The 22,901-nt window shown below is 40.2% G+C and overlaps 1 protein-coding gene across 9 annotated transcripts in view; it reads right to left on the bottom strand.

Moving 5' to 3' along the window:
- Positions 1–22,901, bottom strand: part of CCDC88A (coiled-coil domain containing 88A) — a 67,999-nt gene that overhangs the window by 32,652 nt on the left and 12,446 nt on the right. For all 9 annotated transcript variants that reach the window (XM_031058339.1, XM_031058341.1, XM_031058340.1 and 6 more), the window contains exons 3-13: positions 19,994–20,102; positions 16,096–16,165; positions 12,487–12,545; positions 11,821–11,904; positions 11,125–11,265; positions 9,830–9,999; positions 6,078–6,159; positions 4,977–5,135; positions 1,689–1,835; positions 1,054–1,198; positions 283–467 (exon numbers count right to left, since the gene is read on the bottom strand). In XM_031058339.1, coding sequence (XP_030914199.1) covers positions 283–467; positions 1,054–1,198; positions 1,689–1,835; positions 4,977–5,135; positions 6,078–6,159; positions 9,830–9,999; positions 11,125–11,265; positions 11,821–11,904; positions 12,487–12,545; positions 16,096–16,165; positions 19,994–20,102 — 1,351 coding nt within the window. The remainder of the gene's footprint in view (positions 1–282; positions 468–1,053; positions 1,199–1,688; positions 1,836–4,976; positions 5,136–6,077; positions 6,160–9,829; positions 10,000–11,124; positions 11,266–11,820; positions 11,905–12,486; positions 12,546–16,095; positions 16,166–19,993; positions 20,103–22,901) is intronic.

Genomic DNA, 22,901 nt, shown 5'->3' with positions numbered 1-22,901 from the left:
CACTTCCATTACTCATCATACCCCCAATATATTATTATTTTTTCCCTCACTGGTTTAAGACCTTTCTGAATAAACTGGTCACACTCTCACATAATAAAAAAGCGAAAAACCTCTTGGAGGTGGTTTTACTTTTTACCATAAACTTACAAATACTGTAACTCCACACAGACCCTTGTAATGCCTTCCCAAAATAACAGCAATTGATAAAATCACCCTTTAGGAAGAAAATAGCAGAGAACACGAGGCAGCTCTCACACCATCCAAGCACACCCTGACCTCTACCTTCTTGCTAAGTCTTTGGTTTTCTTTTTCCATTTTCAGAATCCTTGAACTGCTGCCTTCCACAGAGCCCACTGCACTTTGCAGCTCTTCCACAGTCTTCAGCAAACTTTGGTTTTCCATTTCCAGCTTCAGTAACCTGCTGGATGTCAGCTCATTCACCTCATGGCCCAGTGATTTCTGTGGCACTGCAGGAGAAAAACACCATTATTCAAATAAAAGGTGACTTATTAGCCAGAATTGTTCAGATTCTGCATTTTTAGAGGATTTAACAGCCTTTGAAGGTCCTTCCAATGCCCTCTTGGTGACCAGAGCTGATTAGGATTAGAAATATTAGAAATTAAAATATGTTCTATCTTCCTAATCACAGCACAGATTTGTTTCCCACAACTCAGGATGTGCCTCCAAATTCCACAAGTGCTCTGCACAGAATCCAGTTTGTATCCAAGCATGTTGTACAGAACAATCAAATTTTTTACCACAGCTCTTCTCCTTAACTTTGAGAACAGCAAAGCAAGAAGACTCATGATCTGTGCTGCAGAGTACAGAATTGTGAATGACAAATAATGCAATTTCCAGGTATTTATGGGGTTTACACAACTATTTAACAGAGCAAGGACAACAAGGACAGACTTCTCATGTAGGCTGCACCTCAATGGATACATGGGAATCAGCATTTCTCCAGAGGACAACGTGCTCTGTACTTCAGAAATACATTTCATTTCCTAATGCTACCCAGCCTCTGAGATTTCAAGTTCAATAACTCATGTTCACCTTCAGAAAGTTCAGTAGTCCTGTTTATCTGCTCCAGCTCCCAGCCAAGATGCAAAGACTCATCCATACTTTGTTTCTGAGCCATTTCTAGGGTCATGTTTTCCTCCATGAGCTCCTCAATCTTCTTTCTGTCCATATCACGCTCCTTGAAAATTATTTCAAAGGTTAAAAGAAAAGTCCCAATACCTGCAAAGTATTTTATTATCTATGTTCTGTTGATGTCTATATTATATTATCTTTATTATGTTGTCACAGGGAAGGGCAAAGTGTTTTTTCTGGTCTGCCTAGACACTGAGATGGGAAAGAACTGGGAAAAGTTGGGAGAACTTTGAAGGGGACAATAAAAAGAAGATTACAAAGAATCTTTTCTCCTCATAACCTACAGCAATCACTCCCTACTCTTCCAAAGTTTACTTCTCTCTTTTATTTGAATATTAGGAAGCAAAGTGCATGGGGTAAACACAATATTTAAGTGACAAATTATTCACATTAAAAAAATCAAACCTATTGCTCTTGAATCTCTGCATTTATCATCACATTCCTTCTCTTCCCTGCTATTTTGAAGGCTTTTATTAAAAATGGAAATGCAATTCAGTGTGTATCAGTTGCCTTTGCCACCCTCCCTTGCCACTCACCATCTCCATGTCATGCAATTTAGCTTTCAGCTGTAAATTCTCCTTTTCTAACTCGTGCAGTTTATCTGAACGAGCTCGGGTCCCCTCTAACTGATCTTCCAACATGGTCTTGGTTTCTAGCAACACTTGATTGTCTTCCTTTAACTCCTGCAAAAATGGAACAACAACAACAAATAAATCCCAAACCAGAAGCATTCTCCTGCTCATGCAAACTTTGATACCCAAACTAAAACTGGGAGCTGAAACAGACTTTTTATAAAAAGCACATTTACAGCAATTCCATATAAATGCAACCTATGAATTTCTGTGCAAATAAAATTTGACATAAATGAAATACTCCCTAAGCCGTTACAAACAAATAAAGTGTTGTTGATTATAATCAAACCATCAGAATCTCTGTGATTTGGGCTGTGATCTGGAAAGATGTACTGCCTGTACAGACCAAAATTAGGTTTATAGGCCACTGGGCCCAAAGTCAGGCCATGATGCTGAAAATGCACCCACAATCTTAAAATACAACCAGCCACTCTCAAAGGGCCTGAGCAGCTTTAATTTTGGTACATAGAGGATTTTTTTTTAATAGCATCTGATGAAAGTAATGTGTAAAATACATAACTGGCAATTTTCCTCATGATACAAAGACAAAACTTTTCAAACTTCAGCACACAGTCAGCTGTACAAATCTGAACAAGGATCACATAAATATCCTTCATACTCCTCCCCACACAAATAATAAGTTAACTCATAATTATTAGGAAACAAACCCAACTAATTAATATTTATCTGTACTGAAGAATGCTTGAAATATCCAATAGTTTACAAGCTATGAAAACACATAAACGATTTTTAGGGGGTTTGTTAGTTTAAACATTCTATGAAAATCAAACTTCCACTGTTGTCAAATCCTGTACACTAATCTGTTTTTCTTTACTGATTTTTATACCATATGGCACTTGCCCATCAAATTTGTCATTTACAGACAGAATGATGGCCTGATAAATTCCTGCATGTTGATTTGCCTCCTAAATTACTAACTCATGCCAGAACTCTAAGTTCCCCTTGCCTGGTGTTGGTACATCTTTTTTTAGTGTATTTGGTGCCATTGTCCTGTACCCATTTATGGGAACAGCCCTCCTTTCCTCAGCACTTGACTTAGAAAACTGCTTTCCCTGAGGAGACCTACAGGAGGAGAAAGGCATGATTAAATTTATAGTATTTTTTGAATTAATTCCTCTGTGGGTTTCTCAATCCATCCTTCACAGAGGCTTCCACTGGCCTTGCTAGCTTAGAGCTCTGGTGAACACTGCTGACTTCCATGCCATTAGACAGGGAAACAATTCCCAAAAAAATGGAATTTGTCACGAAAGCCTGACTGCCATCCCAATGCTTCAATTTCCAAATATACTTGGGAAAAGCCCCAGCCAGGAGAAGAACTGTAGCAGGCCCAGGAGCTGCAATGCCCCATATTCAGCAGCCTAGGACAGGAAATGCCCAGTCACAATGACTGGACCTTAGAAGCCCCTTTTTCCACCTTCAGAAAGGGCCTATCTCTCTGTAAGACTACAGGTCACCTTCTTTTAACCCTTACTATTGGACAATTCCTAAAACCTCTGTACCCTATAAAAACCCCTACTTGTGCCCAGCTCAGCAGAAGAGCTGTCCAGGAGAACTTTGGCAGAAAATTCAATAAAAACACCCCTGTGGAACCGCCCACAGCCTTCTCCTCTCTCCCTGTGTCTGCTAAGGCACCCAGCAAGCAAAGAGCTGCAATCACAAAATGATAATCTGATAATTACCAGAGCTGATATCACCTGAGCTTGCTAGGGTGGCCTGTGGCTGGGGGTCTGGGGGCTTTAGCTGCTCAGAGTGACCCCAAGATGTGTCAGAAAGTCTCTTTTCCCAGCCTGGTGGTTGAAGAAGAAGTCAGAATTCTCCATTTCTCGGTCTCAAGGTTGTTTTTTGTTTCTTAACTATAAAATTCTTTCTCCTGGCCTACCAAGATCTGCTCAGCAGGACAGACAGAGGCACTCTGGCTGCCCCTGGGGCAGTGTTGTGTCTTTATACTAAAAACTGCATGTACAGTATTTACCATAACTTCCCAATACCTATCACCTATGTTAGACAGTGAGCTTCTGCTCTAGACCAATCCAAAAGTGCCAACATCACAGCAGAAGATGGAGGCCAAGAAGAAGAAGAAGGAGAAAGGCTGGACATGCCCAGATCCCTCCATCTTGCCTCTTGAACCCCTATTCTAAAAACCCCAAAAAATCTATTTTTCTACTTTGTGACAAACTGATTATTATTCTACTTATACTTTTGTGGCTTGCAGATCTTCATATAAGGTTGGTAATTTGCTCTATGGGTCATAATCAAAATCACAGGCATCTTGGGCTCTGTGCCAAGGTCTCTGAGCCCCCTGGCAGGGGTCCTGGCAATCCAGGACAGCCAGAGGGATGTCCTGAATTCTGACATGGGAATGCCTGGGAGCTCGGACAGGCTGTGCTGAGCAGGACTGTGCTATCCAGACCCATCACAGCCCACCAGGGATACCCCAAAACCCAGCAGAGGCCACATTAAAGAATGGTGGCTTGTTGGGAAAGATGAAACAGGAAAGCCTTATAAATATGATTGTCTGGCAAAAGATTTTGAGAATATAGAAACTGTAAGTGAGATTGAAATGAAAGCAAGCTTTGAGATCCCTTAGTTACTGAACAACTGGAAAACAATGGTGTGGCTGGCTGAAGGTGATCCCCTCTTGATGGAACAACACCCTCTGCCTGCAGACAGCTCCAAGGGGCAGAGCAGTCCCCACTAGCTCGGCAGAAGAGGCCCAAAGAGCAGTTTTTAGGGTTTAAAATGTTACACAGTATGGTAAAGTAGTGATTCTTACAGGCTGTATGTAAATGCTATAGGATTTGTATATTGCACTACATTGGTTAGTGAGAATTAGAATATTCAACACAGAAGATTTATTGTATTGTAACGGGAACCTCGTGCTCTTACCCTTTTATGCTCTTACCTTTTTTACTTCCTTACCCTCTTACCCTCTCATCCTCTCTACCCCTCTCTTCTCTTGGGCCTGCTCTGAGCTGTGGCTGGCAGCTCCCAGCAGGCCCCTTGCTTTAATAAACCCCAAGTTCCAAAAGGCCCCTGTCCCCAGGCCCTTTGCAATAACCCCAAGTTCCATGACCTGGCTTCAGAGATCTCTCATCTCCACCTGTCCTGTCCGTCCTACCCCCCAGGTGCTCCTACAGTGGCTGTGGGTGATTTCCCCCTGGATTTACTCACCTCCACCCTGGCTTTGTAGAACTCAATGTCATGGAGCCTCTCTTTGTAGCGGCTGACTTCGCTCTCCAGCTTGTCCACGCGGATCGCCTTCTCCCGCAGCGCGTCCAGCTCGTCCCGGTACACCCGGGCAGAGCGCGCGTCCGACAGCAGGTTCATGTTCTGGGACACAGGGAGACAGGAACACAGCAAGCATATTGGGAATTCTGAGAAATTCAAAGGAAAATCCAGTATATTGTACAGGATTGTAGGGGACTGTATTTCCAAGGAAATGGCACTGGGCTTTTTCAAGGAGTCACTATAAATATATATACATAATGTCACCATTATATTTTCTGAAAAATCCCTTTGCCAGGATTTTTCCTCCCAAGAAGCTTCAGTTTCTCCCTGTTTTGCTCCTTTGCAATGTGATTTGGAGAACTGTTTATCCCAGCACGTGAATTGTTTTTACTTAATGACCAATCCCAGTCCAGCTGTGTCAGACTCTGGTCAGTCACGGGTTTTTATTATTCACTCTTGTTTAGCCTTCTGATGTCTCCTTTCTCTTTCTTTAGGATTGTTTTAGTATATAATTTCATATAATACAATATAATTTCATATAATATAAAATCAGATAATTTCATATCATATAATATCATATCATCATATCATATCATTTCACATCATAATAAATCAGCCTTCTGAGAACTTGAAGTCAAATTCTCATCTCTCACTTCATCCTGGGGACTCTCACAACACCACAACATATACTGCATATTAATGATGTATTTAAGGTTTTTCCCCTCATTATCACCACAAGAAGTATTAAGAAAAATCAGACAAAATTGGAGTGCTTTCATTTTAAGAAGATCCTTTCAGGGGATGCACTGGTGGCAAATTGCTTGAATGAAGAAACAAAAAAATTAGAGAAGAAATACTGACCTAAGTCAGGGCATTTTTTTCCATCATAATATACCAAATAAAGGAATAAATTCTACAAGGTCAGATTCAGAATGCAAAATAAAAAAAAATAAACATGAAAACATATTTAATATCAAAAAAGAGCGGTGAATTGGTCTGGTGGAGGTAACTTTCCTTAAAATAATAAAATTATTAAACCCACACCTCTTGCTGAAGTCTCTTCAGTTCAGCTTCCATCTGTTCCAGCTCTTGTTTACAGTCAAGCAGCTGCTCAGTCTTTTCCTCACTTGAAGGAGAAAACACAAACCAGTTAAACATGACCACAAAACCTGCTAATGATCACCAGGTTTGAGAACAAAATGCTGACATTTGTGAGGCTTCCACCTTTAACCCACAATTTCAGGGACATCATAGCGTAAAATTTAGGGTTGCCATCAAGATTTAGTTATTCTTTTGGTTTTAGTCTTTATCTAATATTTTAAATGTTGTTAAGACTTTTCATTGTTGCTTTAAATTGTTGTTTCCTACTCATGCAGGAGAGGAAACAGGGTGTAAGAAGGAATTTTTGCAATAAGGGATTTTGTGCAAAAATCAGAGACATTACACATGAATGTGTACCAGGAGATCCACATCCAAAACTCAACTCAGAATAATTTCAAATTATACATTCAAAAGGTCCAAATTCTTTCCAGGAGAACGAGACAATGACTCCTTGTCACAATCAAGTAAAGCCAATTTTAAAAGCACTTTTATAGCTCTGTAATTTCTCCTTTTCTTGCAGAGCAGAATTAAGGGTTTTAGGTGTCTTGACTCAATTGAAGAAGATACTGCTTAATAAACTCAGTAATTTCATGAAACACACAATGAATTTTAACTTTATGGAAACAACACAGTGTCTGTTTTAGTCTACTCAGAAACCTGTGATAAAAACAATTTGACACAGAATTCTACAATTCTTACATGACTCATTCTTAACTTCCAACTCATTTCCCAATCCTTAAAAAATGAGTTTGTTAAACCATGAGTAAGTGCAAAGGAAATATTTAATTCTCTCACAGACAAAGAACACCTGATGTTCAAAATTCAACTGCACCTCAGAACAAACAGGATTTGCTGTAGAAAAAAACTGCCAATATTGAATATTCTTAAAAGATACACTGCATATTCAAATTGCAGTGTTGCAAATTCAAATGTTACTGTATTATTCCACATTCTGGAATACAAGGAAGAAACTAAAGTAGAAAGGGGGAAATAAGAAAATTTAATGGATTGAAATGTATAATGCTATGTCAAAGCAATCATACCAACAAAAAATAGGTATGTTTAAACAAAACCAGAGCAGTTGTTTTTAAAAATGAGCCAGTTTCACCATGAATGATCTTTTTGGAAAAGGATTGTTTGGAAAAGGTCACTGAGCCTACAAACACAGGAGGCTCAGCTCTGCACAGCTCAGTGCAACATCCCTGTCACAGTTTCCCCCCCCCAGGAGGTGCTCAGAAACCAGGCACAAACACAAATTTATTCCTGATTTCTGTGACTTTTCCATCAGCATCATATTCCTGTTATTGTTCTACATGGGAACACACAGAACTCAACACTCAGAAAATGAGGTGTGCAAATTCCTTCTTTGGAGTTTCTGCATTCCCTGGTTTGCATCCAAGTGAAAAATAATCTTTACAGACTTTTTATAGGGAATTACATCAGCTACCCTGCAAATTAAACCAGGTATGAAGGTTCACTGCCAAAACCAGGTTATAAATAAATTTTACGCTGAGTATTTCCAAGTCTGGAATTAATGTAATTTAAAATTTATCAAATAGATACAGCATTTAACACTAAATGCTGCAGACAGAAGTTAATTCCTCCAAGTCTGGTATTTTAAGATACTGCTACATGTAAAGGGAAATTATTTACCAACTGAATTCAAATAAGAGTGCAAAATGTGGACTGTTCTGAGCCATCAGTGTTGCCCTAATTGCACACTTCAGCTACAGACTGGAGAGGATTGGACTAAATTATACAGAACATACCAGTGTTCACTGTTTAGGCTATCTATTAACTGTCAATCAAACTAATAACAGCAATTTTTTCACTAATTTTCTTGGTGCAGCTGTTTATAGAATATCCTGGGCGGGCTCATTGCAGGAGACACATAATAACACAGACATCAGGGGAAAAGAGCCCCAGCTTTTGTCCTCTGTTCCTCATGAAGACCATGCTGTAGTGGGGGAAGGGGATCCTCAGAGTAAATCAACAAGATCCTTAATCCAGCCAGCTAGAAATCATCTGATCAACAAACTCTGGGACTTGTGACTTATGCTACCTTCAGCTCGTGATTTAGTTTACCTGTCTCCTCTCCCCATAGCTGAATTTAAAAAAAATAAAATAAATCTTTATTTATGCTGTTTCCACACATATTAATCCCTTCAGATGGAGCACTTTAATTCAGAACACACACACTTCACTCTGCTGAAACAACTGACACATTGCTACAGGGAGAAGCAGATTCTCCACAGGTCTGTTATTGATCTTCTCTTTAAATAACTCCTCACTCTGCTCAGATCTGCTCCTTGACTATGAAGACAAAGAGCCCACAGAAATCTACAGAATCAGGAGCAGTTTTCAGGAGCAAGTAAAGTGTTGTGCAGACAAGAAATCTTTTACACAGGAACAAAGAGGTGGGAGACAGGAAAGCATTCCAATGGAAATTTTCTGTCCTATCTGCAATGATTTTAAACCATGAATTAACCACAGGTGAGTATTTCTTGTTGGAAACAGGTCACCAAATCATGCTGCTGAGAAGGAATCCCTCCTGCCTCATTTCTTTTAAATGATCACCTGGTTTGAGAACAAAATGCTGAGATTTGTGAGACTTCCACCTTTAATCCATGATTTCAGGGACATCAGAGAATAAAATTTAGGTCAAAACATCATTATGAATACAAACAGAGACAAACACAGATGAAACATTGTATTTGTCCCATGGGTCCACAAATCTTGTATTATAAAAATACCCCTCCTGGGGAGCAATAACTAAAAAAACATTTGAAAGGAGAAAGAATTACAGGCTGGGGACAGTGTGGCTGGACAGTGTCCAGGCAGAAAGGGAGCTAGGTGGTTGAATATGAGCCAGCAGTGTGCCTTGGTGGCCAGGAAGGCCAATGGCATCCTGGCCTGCAGTAGGAATGGTGTGGCCAGCAGGAGCAGGGAGGTCATTCTGCCCCTGTACTCGGTGCTGGTGAGGCCACACCTGGAGTGCTGTGTCCAGTTCTGGGCTCCTCAGTTTGGGAAGGATGTTGAGATGCTTGAGTGTGTCCCATGTAGACTTTCAAAACTTCCAACTTTCAAAAGCTTTTTGAAGGTCTACACAGTCAAGCCATACCAATAAACAGAAAACAACTGTGTCTTGTGACTGCTGAAGCCAGGAACAACTTGTTCCAGATCCTGGGGAAATTCCCTGTGCCTTGCAGGATGAGAAGGAGGGCAACAAGGCTGGTGAGGGGCTTGGAACACAAACCCTATGAGGAATATTTGAGGGAGCTGGGGCTGTTCAGCCTGGAGAAGAGGAGGCTTAGAGGTGACCTTATTGCTCTCTACAGCTTCCTGAAGGGAGGTTGTAGACAGGTGGGGGTTGGTCTCTGACAGAACCAGAGGACACAGTCTCAAGCTACGTCAGGGAAAGTATAGGTTGGATATTAGGAAGAAATTTTTCACCAAAAGAATAACAAAGTACTGGAATGCTCTTCCCAGGGAGATGGCAGAATCACCATCTCTGGATGTGTTTAAAAAAAGACTGGCCATGGCACTTGGTGCTATAGTCTAGGTGAGGTGTTAGGGCATAGGTTGGACTCCATGACCTTAGAGGTCTCTTCCAACCTCATCATTCTGTGATTCTGTGAATTGCTCTGAAGAGGACTGGACGTGTGGAAAGGATGTGAGTGTGAATTGGTACTCACAGCTCCTGCCTGAGCCTCCTGATCTTGGCCTTGGCGTCGGCGAGCTCCACGCTCAGGTGCTGCCGGCTCTCGGTGCGCTTCATGCCGGGGGAGCCGCACGGCGACTGCGCGGCCGAGGCGTGCGGCAGGAAGCGCAGGCAGTCCCGCTCCTCCGACAGCTCAATGATGGTCTGAGGGCACAGAGCACAGCAAAAAGTCCAGAGGGGCCCTCACAGAGCCACCTCTGGGTGTCATTCATAGCAAACACTGCAATGGCACCACAACCATGGAAAGGTTTTGGCCATCGAGGAAATCAGAAGTTCTGCCTGCACCTTGGTGCCTAAAGCAAAGAGCCACAGCTTTTGAACAGGACCTTCTGCTGGTTTAAATTTTATTTTTCTGCTATTTTAGGGGTTTTTTTCACTTCAGACTTTTAAGCCCACGAAATGGCCAGTGCTCAGAACGGACTGGGTAATGAAAGGTGTGGATTCCTTGAAAACCACCACCTCTTAAAAATAAAGATAAACACGTATCTCTAAACAAAGTTGTGTTCTTCATCCTTGACAACTGAATAAAGCACCAGATCTACAGGAATATTCCCATTTCCCCCTATAAATCAAGGTGTTCACCAAATATGAACATCTCTCATAGTTTAAAGTATTTTTCCTTTGCTTTGCACAAAGGCATCACCCCCATCTTCTCCCCTCTGTTGTATTCCTATCAAGGCTGTGATCTGGAAAAACTGTCAAAGGAATATCTGGAATAATTGCAACACTCACTCTACTGAGGGGCATATCTGGGACCACCAAGATGATTCACAACTCTAACTTTGTAGTAAATACAGTTCTGTTCCTTGATTCTAACACAGTACAACAAGTGTGCCTCAAGATAAGCCTCAAAACCTTCTCTCCTGGTATGGATTCTGCTTTATCCCCCTCAAACCTGGACAATAGGACATGGGAATAGAACAGCTTTCAGTGGCTGCCTTGCAAATTGATGAGTTATTGATTCCTGGTAAATGCAGCTGATACAGCTTTGGAGTCTGTTTTCAGCTACTGATGAATGTGGAAGTTGTTTCCCACTCTGGTTTTGTGGAAAAGATCACCTCTTATCATTTCTACTTTATTCCTGCTTTATCTTTCCTACATTATTTAATAAATATGCACAGAGGAGCTCCCTGAAACAACATTCTGCCAGTCAGGAATCCTTGCTTTAACGTGTCAGCAGAAAATTAAACTGTTAAGTTATAAAAATCCTGAGCTGCATTGTCTCAAAAAAAGAAGATTTCTCGTATTTCTCTTAAGCCACATCCATACCTCTGAGTGCTCATCTCTTTCATCTATAAGCCTTTTTAAATGCAATGCCATATTCTTCAGGAGAGGCTCAACATACTCTTGTGTCAGCACAATGACATCCATCCACTGCAGGTCAAACACATTTTCCTGATTATGAGTTACCTACATGGAGTGAAATGAAAGAGAAAAAATACCCTCTTGGAATTTTAAGAGGAGAAAGGAAGCATAAAGAAAATAAAGCTGCAACTCCACAGGTTAAATTTGCTGGATAAGGTATGAAAAAACATTTAAAATATATTTCATTGTATGTAAAGGAAGAGTTTTTTGTCCACCTGGAAGCAGCACCCTGTCCTTCTGGTGACAATAACATTATAAATTACCTACCACATACATTTGATTGGAATTATATTTTATAAAGGAATTTGCATATAAAGATTTCACTAAACTAAATTTGCTGTATGTAACTAAGAAATCCTTGAAGCAACAAACTTGCTTTCTGGTACGGCTCTAAAAATAAAACCCAAAAATGCTCAATCATTAAATCTTTTTCTGAATCAAGTGAAAAAATAAAGCCTTTTTTGCTTACTACAACCACTCAATATGCAAATCACATATGTGATTTACTTGCCATTGAACACGTGCAACTCCCCCTCCTGCAACACAATATTCCACCTCCACAAATCCCCAAAATTAAAAGCAAAAACCCCCCCAAAATACCTCCTGAATATGGGCTGCAACAGCTGCTCTGGTATCAAAATCCAGACTTTGGATTCTTTCAATAAATTCTTCTTTTTTCTGACACTAAAAATAGAGACATCTATTTTATACACATTTATATGTATAATTGCAAGTATTTTCATTCCTCTTTTGCATTTCTTAAGAGCTGAAACTTCTAAAGCTGACATTGCAATGGCCACATGACTAAATTATTATCCAATAATTCTGGTGACCAGTAAATCCATGGTTCATGCCATGTTACAGTAATTAGAACTTTCAACACTAATTAAATGATACAAGGAAAATCAAATTGAAATGGTACAAGGAAGAGGTTTCTTAAAATTGCTACTTATTCAAATTCTGTGATAGTTCATTAAATACATGAAACAGTGCAGTGAGTTAATTTTCAGCACTTTACCATTTCTTCCCTTTCTTTACAGTATCAGGTAAATTAACCCTACTGAAATTAATAACCCATTATGGTGGTATTGGAGGTATTTGTGCAACAACAGCTGTAGCGTTGTAGCCATTTAATTAAAAATCAGAATATTCCACTTTTTCAAGGAATGCAGTTGTACCACCAAAGGAAGAAAAGTTTTATACCACCACAAGTATCAGAGATCAGTAATTCAAAAGTTTCATAGAGACAAACATAATTAAACTCACCTGAACTGCACAACCAAGCAAAAGCAGGAGGAGCTTTTTTACTTCTTCAGTACCTGGCTCTGAGAAGAAAACAACAAAAAATGGTAACTGAAAATTGTAATTAGAGCTTATTCCCCTATCCCTCAGAAAATGGGAGGTTTTCTTGTTATTTCCATATCATTTATGTTAATCTAGTTTAGAAAACAACCAGAGGAATTTTCAGCTCAGTCCTTTTTGCCATTTAATTGCTGACTTCCAGAGTAACCAAACACCTTAACAGCCACAACAATTTCAAATGGAAAAAAAAATTCAGCCCTTCAAAAAGCAAAACTCCAGAGTGACATTTTTAGAAGTGCTTTGGAGACCTACAATCAAGTTTTCAATGGTAATCTCAGGTCTCTCAAGATAGTTACAAAAGTGCTTAAATTATCTGTCACTCCCACTTTGGAAGAGTTTAGGTGACAAGTTCATTTAAATTCCTTACAAAGCTGCATTAGATATTCATCTCCACATCCAAAAAATCAAAATGTATTTCCAAATCTGGCCTTAAGCATCTTAATCTCCTAAAGAAGCTTAAGTTAAAGAACTCTGTTTACAGATTAATAAAAATGTTTCTTACTTTTTACGTTGACAATGTCCTCATCTTGCTACCAAACATAGAAATATATTCTATATCTAGAACATAAATGCCATGAAGCAAATGCTTCAAGGATGACAAAACAGTTTAGGCATTGACTCAAGCTGCTGCTTTTGGAGGGAGCTACATCATGTGTATAATCTCAATGATCAGGGAATATTGCAATTTTTCAAGAGGTTTCTCAGGTAGAAAAATACATTACAAAAAACATAGACTCAAATGGGAGATTTTCAGTCATTTATTCAGACTTTTTGTATCCCAAAGGCTCAAGCTGTGAAGTCTTTTATGGAGAAATAGAAAAACCATCAAGGAATGTGTTTCACCAGAAGCTGCTTTAGCTGAAGAAAGGGAATTCCACCTGGCTTTCTGTCTTATTGATAAAGGTTAACAGGAATACTGCAACAGGAGAATCCAACAGCTCAAAGCCTGCATTCACTTACCCCAATGAATTAATCACATTTTCTTAATTTTTAAGCAATCCCTAAGCTCCTCTTCACTCTTCATCTCCTGACTGCCTTTCAAACACCTGCCTGAATATTGATTCCTTGTCTCTTCCCCACGTTCCCTGAAGGAACAGAGCAAAACACTGAACCATCTCAGCTTCCCTCATGTTCTGTTTTTCTTCCTTTTCCTCCACCAGAAACACTGAAATAGATTATTCTGTTTTACCCCCTTCAACCTGCTGCTGAACTTTGTCCCTACCCTGTGTCACTGTTTGATCTTCCCTGTGCTCACCCCATCCCTGACTTTCACACCCTCTGCAGGCTTCCCTCCTCCCTTGCCCTGCTCCCTCAGGAGTATGAACTTCCATCTTTCCCCTTCCCCTTGGCCTCATCATTATCCCTCTGTAATTTAATTTAACATTTACAGTGCCAGGCTGTAGCTCTCCTCCAGTTCTCTCCTCTTTCCTGCCAATCAGCTCAGGAAATATTTCCTGATAAAATCCCTGCTGACCTGTTTTACCCAACCTCAACTCCATCTGCAATTTGGCATCTCCTGGGATTTCTCTACTTATCATTCCCTAAGTGCAAAGGGGAAAAACTGGGAAACATGCCTGTGAAAAATCACACCTCCAGCCTCAGTTTTACAAATCCAAGTCGTTATCAGGGAATTGACTTTTACTCTGGGGCTTGCCTCAATGCAACCAGATTTATACAGCAAGTGTCTCCAAAGATCCCTGAGGGTTCATTTCCCTGCACCTGCCCAAAAAAAGTTTAAAAATCCAATGTAGGGATGAGATCCTTTTCCAAGTGACCCAGCAAGAGCAGCCCTAACTTTCAAAGGGGAAAGGTTCTGGACAGAAGCCAGAAGAACAGATCAATATTCTAGTTCAGACCAAACTCTGTGGTTGAATTCCATCAACAATGTTGTCCAAGCATAACAATTTTTTTAAACTTCAGACCAAACTCTGTGGTTGAATGCCAGCAGGGAGCTGAAACACCTTCAACAATGTTCTCCAAGCATAACAATTTTTTTAGATGTGAGTGCTACACGACAGAAGAGTCCAAATTTTCTCACAAATCCAACAAAATCCCCACAGAAGAGCAAAGCACAGACCAGCAGAGCTGCCAAACCACAGATCCCAAAACACAAAGACAACTCTTTAAAAATGACCAAACCATAACATTGAATGTATACAACTGAATGCAATATTATCTCTGTGGGGTTTGACAGTGCATTTTCAGTGAAATGTCATCTTAGGCTACACAGTATTTTAAAACATTTTCTCTTAGTATCTTGAACAGAATAAAAAATGTCACTACAAAACAATACTATGAGCTGGGGTTTTCAAAATCTGTTTTTCCAGTAAATCTGCTTTCTAGACAAATCCATGGAGTCTTTCAAAAGCCTTAGGAGAGTCTGGAATTAAAATTATAAAAGCATGATGCATTCTGTTCTTTTGGAAAGGAAGAGACCACATTCACACTTCTTGGTGCATATGACAGCAGCTGCACACATAAAAACTGAAAAAGCTGTGACCTCGGAAGCAAAAGCAGCAATGCTCAAAAGCAGAAAGGAAAACCCAAAAGAATTGAAGCAAGATACCTACAGAGATGGGATAGTGCAGATGGGATATGGAAAATACCAATGTTATGAGCCCTGGCACTGGGAAGTGAGGAAACACAGATGGTTCTTCTGCCTCATGAGGAACCCCCTGGCCCACAGACACAGCAGCAGAGAAGACATCCCAAAGAAATCAAAGCAGCCAGGGGAAGCCACAGAGCCTGGTAGAGCAGTTCCTGACCTCTCTGCTGAGGTGGCAGAACGTCAGCAGGACAACACCTGGGGCACATTAGACCTAGGGAAATAAATTCTGCCCAATCCACAGTGGCTCCATGCAGGCCAGGTGTGTCTGCTCCGTGCTGCTGGAATTGAGAGCATGGTGCAGAGATCCCCAGGTGGCTGTGGACACTCAGCTGGATCCACACTGGCTAATTTTCTTGGTCTGAAAATTGCAACTCTCAGAGCTGGAAGCAGAGAAGGTGGGAGCATGGAGAAGACAGTGTCAGTTCAGGGGAGAAAACAAGAAGGTAATTGCAGTATTTTTCAGGTATGGATGCAAGAGAAGCAGGAGAGTTTGGGGGAAGGAGAAACAAGGATCAGGAGCTGGATCAAGTGAGATGCACTGAACTGCCAATTCCCTCAGCAGTGACACAGGTAAAGAAAGTTGAAGGTGCAGTAGCTGGGAGTACATGAAACTTTAACTTTGTGCCATCAGTGGTTCACTGGTTGCTGGGAAATGCACTCGGGCTCAGTATAAATCCTAGTGAAAGCCAGGGCTGAGGCTGTGACAGAACACATTTTTTAGAGTGTGGACCCTTTGTATGGACCAAGAAAATCAGTATTAAATCATGACTCATCATTATTAAACCACTTATTTGATAAACAATCTTCTGTTGAAAGGCTCAACCCTACAGGAATTTTATTTCCAGTGAAAGAATATAAATGATCACACCAGTATACATTTTTATTTTAGTCGAAAATAAACTTACCAGAAAAAGGATTTTTGCCAATTATTAGCACATTTGGCAAAGACATCATGATCAACTGCTGCAAACTCTCCTATAAAAGTTAATTAAAACATTATTTACATCATATGTACTGAATGAAAGTGAACATCAAATGCCAACAGCCATTAAAGAGAAATCAGTATTAATTAAACAGTTTTAATATTTTTCAGGACTTCATGTATACAATTCATATAATACTTATTTGCATTCTAATTAAAAAAAACAACTAACAAATATGAGTTACTTGTACAGAAGCTTTGTTTTACTGGTTTGCACAATCATCTCACACAGCAAAATCCTCTCGTGGCAATGAGCTGGCTCAGGGATCTTAAGCCAACGAGATCTCAAGTCTCAGAATGAAGCAAAACCTTTAAATTTATTATGTTCATGTTTCCCTGACTAACCCATTGATACACATTTGTTTTATTGGCTCTAAGGTGCATTTCTACTGAAAAAAAAAAATCTATTTCCTTTATTTCACGGTTTCTTTGGCCTCACCAAAAGGTGGATGTGAAAATCCCAGGGGTTTTTGCTGCAGTGGCACTGGGCCAGCTGTGAATATAAAGGTACAAACCCCTGTGTGCACAATCCCATGGAATTTTAGCTGGAAGTGTCACACACCAGGCAGCAGCTCTGCCTATCTGTGCCATGGAATCCATCAATGGAGCTCCTGTAATGGCTGTAATCGGGTCAAATCCCCAGTCTAGACAGAGCCTAATTCTCCTGAAGCAGAATAGTCTTCCTCCTGTTCCCAGATATTTATTCCCAGCAGATGCCATCCTATAGTCAGGCTTTTTTGTTTTTGCACAGTGACAGATCCATTACTATATAAAATATTCCTATTCAAAAGCAACATATGCCAGAAGAGCCCAGGGCACACATCAGGTGCCACTGTAAGCAACAACCTAACACAGGTCCACTTGCTTTAGGTCAAATTGAACAAAACCCCAATTTTTCTTGAAAAACACCAGTAGAAATTACTAGCTACAGCTATACTTGAAAGTTCCCACCAATTCATATACAACATCAAAATTATACCTGAATTGATTAATAGTAGATTGCAAAATATACATTCCCCCTGGAAAAGCCTAAGACAAATTATAAGGAGGGAGAAAAGAGCTTTGACCTCCTCCAATATCACAAAATTTAACCAATTGTGACACCTGTACTTCTCAAGACTTTGATAAAGATGATTTTCAAATAAAAGTAAGACATGAAGTGCACCATAGGATGTTTTAAATCAATATAAAACAGATAAAGTATAATGAATTTAATGAGTGCCGACAACTACCATGAAAGAAAATCCCATATTTTTAGAGTGGCTTTTTGTTGTTTGCTTTGGTTGTTTTTTGGGGGTGGTTTTTGGTAGTATCTTAAATAATTCCATGATGCTATCACGAAGCTGATCATGTATCAAAGCAGAGCATGAGCAGCAGTAACAAGAACGTGTGTCCTGAACAGACAGGATCACCTGTTTCCTTACAACACCTCTGTCTTGCCCCAGAGATGTCTGACACCTTTTCTGTCTCTTGGTGTTAACCTCAGCACTGGCTTTGCTTGCACAAACTTTCACAGCTCACTAGCATTTATTTTACTGAAAATTTTCACCTCCTCAGTCAAATCTGCTGAGAGTCATGGACACTCACTGGATTAAACCTCTCGAACCCAAGAAAAATTTAGAATCATTTGTCTTGAACTAACTGCTGAGAACAGTTCCATGCTCTTACACTGCCAAGAAATGTACACACTCCAATTACTGGTTCAGGACCAGAACTGTAATTCCACAGAATAACAAAGATGACATAAGAACAAAAAAAAAAAATTGACTAATCTAACATAACACCTTAATTTTGAATGTTACATCCTACCAGCACAGGTTTTTGACAAGTACATCCACAAGTTTTTTGACAAGTACATCCACAGCACTGATGTAATTTTCCACTAAACTGAGAGAAGGTTTTCCACAGATGTTACAAAACCACATGGAATAAACCAGCATGGACAAGCTCACAATGAAAAGTGTTAAAGAGTTAGGTTAACACAGCGCTAAAAATCCCAAATTCCCACATTCATCAGTGTCTGATGCTAACCCTTAGGAAAATCCTGTCTCAGTGCAGTGAATGGTGTCCTGTCCCCTCCCTGGGCTCCCAGGAACATCCCCAGGAACACCCCCAGGCACTCTCAGTTTTCAGGGGCACTGGGCTGTGAGGCTCCTGCCTCAGCCCAGCCTAAGGGAGGCCTCTCAGTTTGATTCCAAGGCATCCATCAAGCCCCAGCTTTCCTGCCTTGGGGAATTTCACAGGTGACAGGAACTCAAGTGACCCCTCTGTGAAACAGCCCATCCTTTAACACTTCAGCTACCACAGAGCACAAACCTCCCTGCAGGCACTGCAGGGAGTGAATAGCTACACATGCAAAAAGCAATTTTAGATTGCAAGGAGCTCTCCAGCTTTCACTCCTGCTAGAAACACCAGCATGTGTTTGCATGGTGACGAAAACCCTGAAAAACTGGGAAGGGGAGAAAAGTGTATATAAAACAATTAAAAAAGGGCAGCTCAATATAGCTTGGACCACTAAAGGCATGGTGACTGGTTTAACAATTTCTTTAAAAAGAATAATTTTTTTTATTTTACAAAAGCTCTAATAAACTTGTTTCCATCACAAAGGTTTGGAGCAACATCTGCAATCCTGAACCATCCAAAGGTACCTAAGTGCCAGCAATTCTGCCTGGTCCTGGAGCACCCAGACTGGTGATACCATGAGGCCAGTGCAGGATGGGGAATGCTTTGTGTTCCAGAAAAGATCAATCCTGTCAGTGTTTGTGCCTCCTGTTGCATGACTTGTGGAACACTAATGCCTGGTGGAAAATGACTTCCTTTAGGAAAAGGAAAAGCATATGGGCCTTAGCAGGCAGCACATAAATCCATGTGCAGGACAAAAGGGAAGTGCTAGGAACATGTTCCATGGCTGGTCAGGGCAGTGATAGCTGGGAATCCCCACTGCACTCCTGGTTTTGGGAAGCAGTGATAGCTGGGAATCCCCACTGCACTCCTGGTTTTGGGAAGCAGTGATAGCTGGGAATCCCCACTGCACTCCTGGTTTTGGGAAGCAGTGACAGCTGGGAATCCTCACTGCACTCCCAGTTTTGGGAAGCAGTGATAGCTGGGAATCCCCACTGCACTCCTGGTTTTGGGAAGCACACTCTGTGTGTGGACACAGGAGGAGCAGCAGACTCCAGGCCAGGAGGTGCAGGGAGAGGGAGAGCAAAGGATTTCTCCCAGGTCTGGGCTCTCCTGGCAGGAAGGAGCAGGGGACTGGGGAAGGGCACTAAGGCCACACTAAAGGGACACTGGTGACAGCAGCAGTGCCCAGCTGTGGTGTGTCCATGTGTACAAAACTGTAACCAGCTCAGCATCCAGCAGGTACAGGACCAGCTCCTACTGCTGCATCAAACTTCAGTGGCTCTTCTACAGCTCTGACTTAGATCCTCGCTGCATTTACTACAAATTTCCAAATTAATTCCAAGCCCAGTAAATTTCATCACATTTTTCTAACAAAAATTCCATTTACAAGACTAAATGCACATGTAATAATCTCTCTCACTGGCACAAAACTTGCTTCAAGTCAGAAAATACCAACCACAGGAGTAATTGCACACACAGAGTATCTATTCTGTAAACAGATCATTATTCATACAAAAGTGCATTCACACCACCTTTATACCTGTAACCAGTGATAAGAAATTTGGCCAGATATCTAAACAATCATCCATACAAGCATCTCTTATTCATCTTTCTCCTGTTACCCTTAAAGCCATAACTACAGAAGAAAATTTAGAAATAATTCCAGGCAAAACATAACACAACAAACAGTTACTGACCTGATAGTAAGTTTTGATTTGTTTCACCAAAATAGACAAATTTTGAATCCTTAATGATGCATCATTGTTTACTTTTTTGTTTATCCTCTGATTAGCAGACTTTGGATTGCTGTGTAAAGAAAAGGAAAAAGAACACATTAAACACACTGAACATTAATCTTTAAAGCTTTGTCTACAAAACAAATGGTATAGTTAATGTGCCAGCACAGCCATCCCTTGTCTTGATAACCAGCCTTGTTTTTCCCTCCACAAATCAATAAAGAGTTGAGGAAGATGGAAAGAGCTTGAAATGTGTCTCTGACAGAGCCAGCCAGCCTCACATTCCTGTTTGCTGCCAGTGCAGCCTGAAATGGGGAGCACCCACCACCCACCACAACTCCCAGGGAATGGCTCTGACAGGAAAGTTTTTGTGGCTCTATGATGGTATTTTACTAGGAACAAAATGGAATTTTAACTTTTAGAACGATGATGAATATGAAACACATCGTGCTAACACACACTAAACTGTTTTAAATGTGTTTACAGGTTGCTGGAATGTGACAACAAAGGGATTATTAACTGGAGTTTTTGTCAGGTACTATCGTATACTACCAGATTTTTCTCTGGTTTGTCTTGGCTTCAGGGAGGAAATCAATCACTTTTTCCTTCCCAAAGCAGAAAGGATCTGAGGAAAGGCAGATGAGCCACCCTTTTCAATACCTTGTAACACACAGAGGACAGCAGGACAACCATTCACTGGGATTGCCCATGGAAAACCATGCAGAATCAAAGCACACCCCATAACACTCTCTGGAATGTTTAAAGAATTCCTAAGGGATGGCCAGTGTGAAGTTTCTCACTTGTACAGATTCTTGATAATGCAACTTTTGATATTTAATGGTATTATTGCATTGTTTAATGATATTATTATGATCAGATAAAAGAGAGCTGGCTGGGATGCTGCACTCAAAAACAAATTACCAATTTTTCCCTGTCAAACCAGGGCTCCCAGCAGGGATATGTGTCTGCTGGCTCTGGTTTTATTCAACGTTGCCATTAATGATTTAAACAATGGAATACAGAATACACTTTCCAGAACAGCCACTGGCAAACTTTAGGAGAAAAAAACTCCAAAGAACAACCTTCAAAAAATACTATGGCAATGGAGAATGATCCTGGTAATGTGCAAAAGTAATGGAATTCAATAACTCACAGGCAGAGGATTAGAGTCAGAATCAAATGCAGAAAGAAGAGTTATTTGCTATAAAACAAAAATGACCTGAATATTGTGGTATCATGACTTACTCTGATGCAGTTTATCCCTTTGATTGGTAGTTTCACATACTCTGTGTACAAAAATTACATATTTTTCATTTATATATAACTCACCTACACAAACTTTATTTGCCTTTTACAGCGTGCTTAAATTTAGAATATTTGATTTTTTAAAAAAATAAATATTTATGTCTTTTCTTCAGTTTATTGCTATCAGCATTTCCTGGCTTATAAACACAAATAGAAATAATAGAAAAACCACTGCTGGGAAAGGAAGTCTCGTCATATAAAAAATGCACCTCCAACACACAGACATTCCTAAAAGAAAAGCAGCAGGCACAGTATCTTTTTTCTATATTTATTATTATAAATCTAGGAAAATTAGGACATGGGTAATTGCCTCATTCCTAAGTGCTCATCACCATGTTCCTAAAAATATTATAAACAATTAAAATACATTTTAGAACATATTAGCCCAACCATGTGACTAAGATGTGACCTTGGGTTTATTAGATCAGCCAACCTGTAGCTGTAAAAGCAACCAAATGGGCTAAAAATCATTATGCTTTGCAGATGCACAGAACTGGATTCCTTTCCACACTGAATTCATTCAAATTTGTTAAAATCAGAAGAGAAAATCCACAATAAATCCTGCTGACCTACAGAGATCAGCTGAAGTCTCCTATTTCTACATGCATATCTCCAAAAGGCCGATTTGGGCCCTTAATCTTCATCTTTAATCTTAATGACCATGGGATTATCTCTGGGCTTTTTCATCATCTTCAGCAGCATTTCTACAGCCACACATTTCAGATGCCTCTCCCTTTAGAGCACTCAAAACAGGGCACAGGGGTTTCCTGGATGTTGTGCCAGCTCTTATTTTAGCATCAACACCAAAATTAGCGTGCAACCACAGGAACTCAAAACACAAACGTCATAAAAGCTCAAGCTTTCCATTTTCTCATTTGCAAAGCTGTATTAGGATATTGAGATTGATCCTGGATGAACAAAAACTTCAATATCTGCATAGCACTGAATCTTCATGACACCACAGGATCAGCCCAGCCAGCAGGGAAGGGCTGCTTTAACAACCTCACCTCCCTCCATGACAAGCTTAGTGCCAAAATGATTCATTGCTGTAGCTTAAAACAGAATTTGGAGGGGTTTTTGTTTTGGTTTGGCTTTTTGTTGTTGGCTTAAATTGCAGGAAGCAGTTTACTGAGATTGTGAATTTAGCTGGGAAAACTTGGGCTGCAGATGTGCTCTGGAGCTGGATTTTTACCACTGGGAAAAACTCCACTGTCCAGTTTCAAGATGCCCTGCTAGTACAAATGAGCAGCACTTAAAATCAGAATGTCACCCTTGGGACAACCTGATGCACAGAAAAAAATTATTTTAGTAATTTCAAACTTTTCTGAAAGATTATGGTAAAGGGTCCAACAGAAACCCCAAACTCCAAGTTCCCTTAACATTTTTCAGCAGAACTTTAAAGTAGGTAGTGGGAACAAGAAGTTTTAAGGTTCAATAAAAGCAAGGTAGTGAGATATCAGTACTACTCTCTACCAATCATTTTAGATTTAATTAAACATGTACCCTCAATAACTCCCTATTGGTAGTAAATTCCTTTTTCTAGTTTTTTGGTAATGAATGCCCT

This window comes from Geospiza fortis, unplaced genomic scaffold (genome assembly GCF_000277835.1).
Source record: "Geospiza fortis unplaced genomic scaffold, GeoFor_1.0 scaffold275, whole genome shotgun sequence".
Lineage (NCBI taxonomy): Eukaryota > Metazoa > Chordata > Aves > Passeriformes > Thraupidae > Geospiza > Geospiza fortis.
The sequence above is the reverse complement of the archived record's forward strand: the minus strand, read 5'-3'. Positions and strand labels throughout refer to the sequence as shown.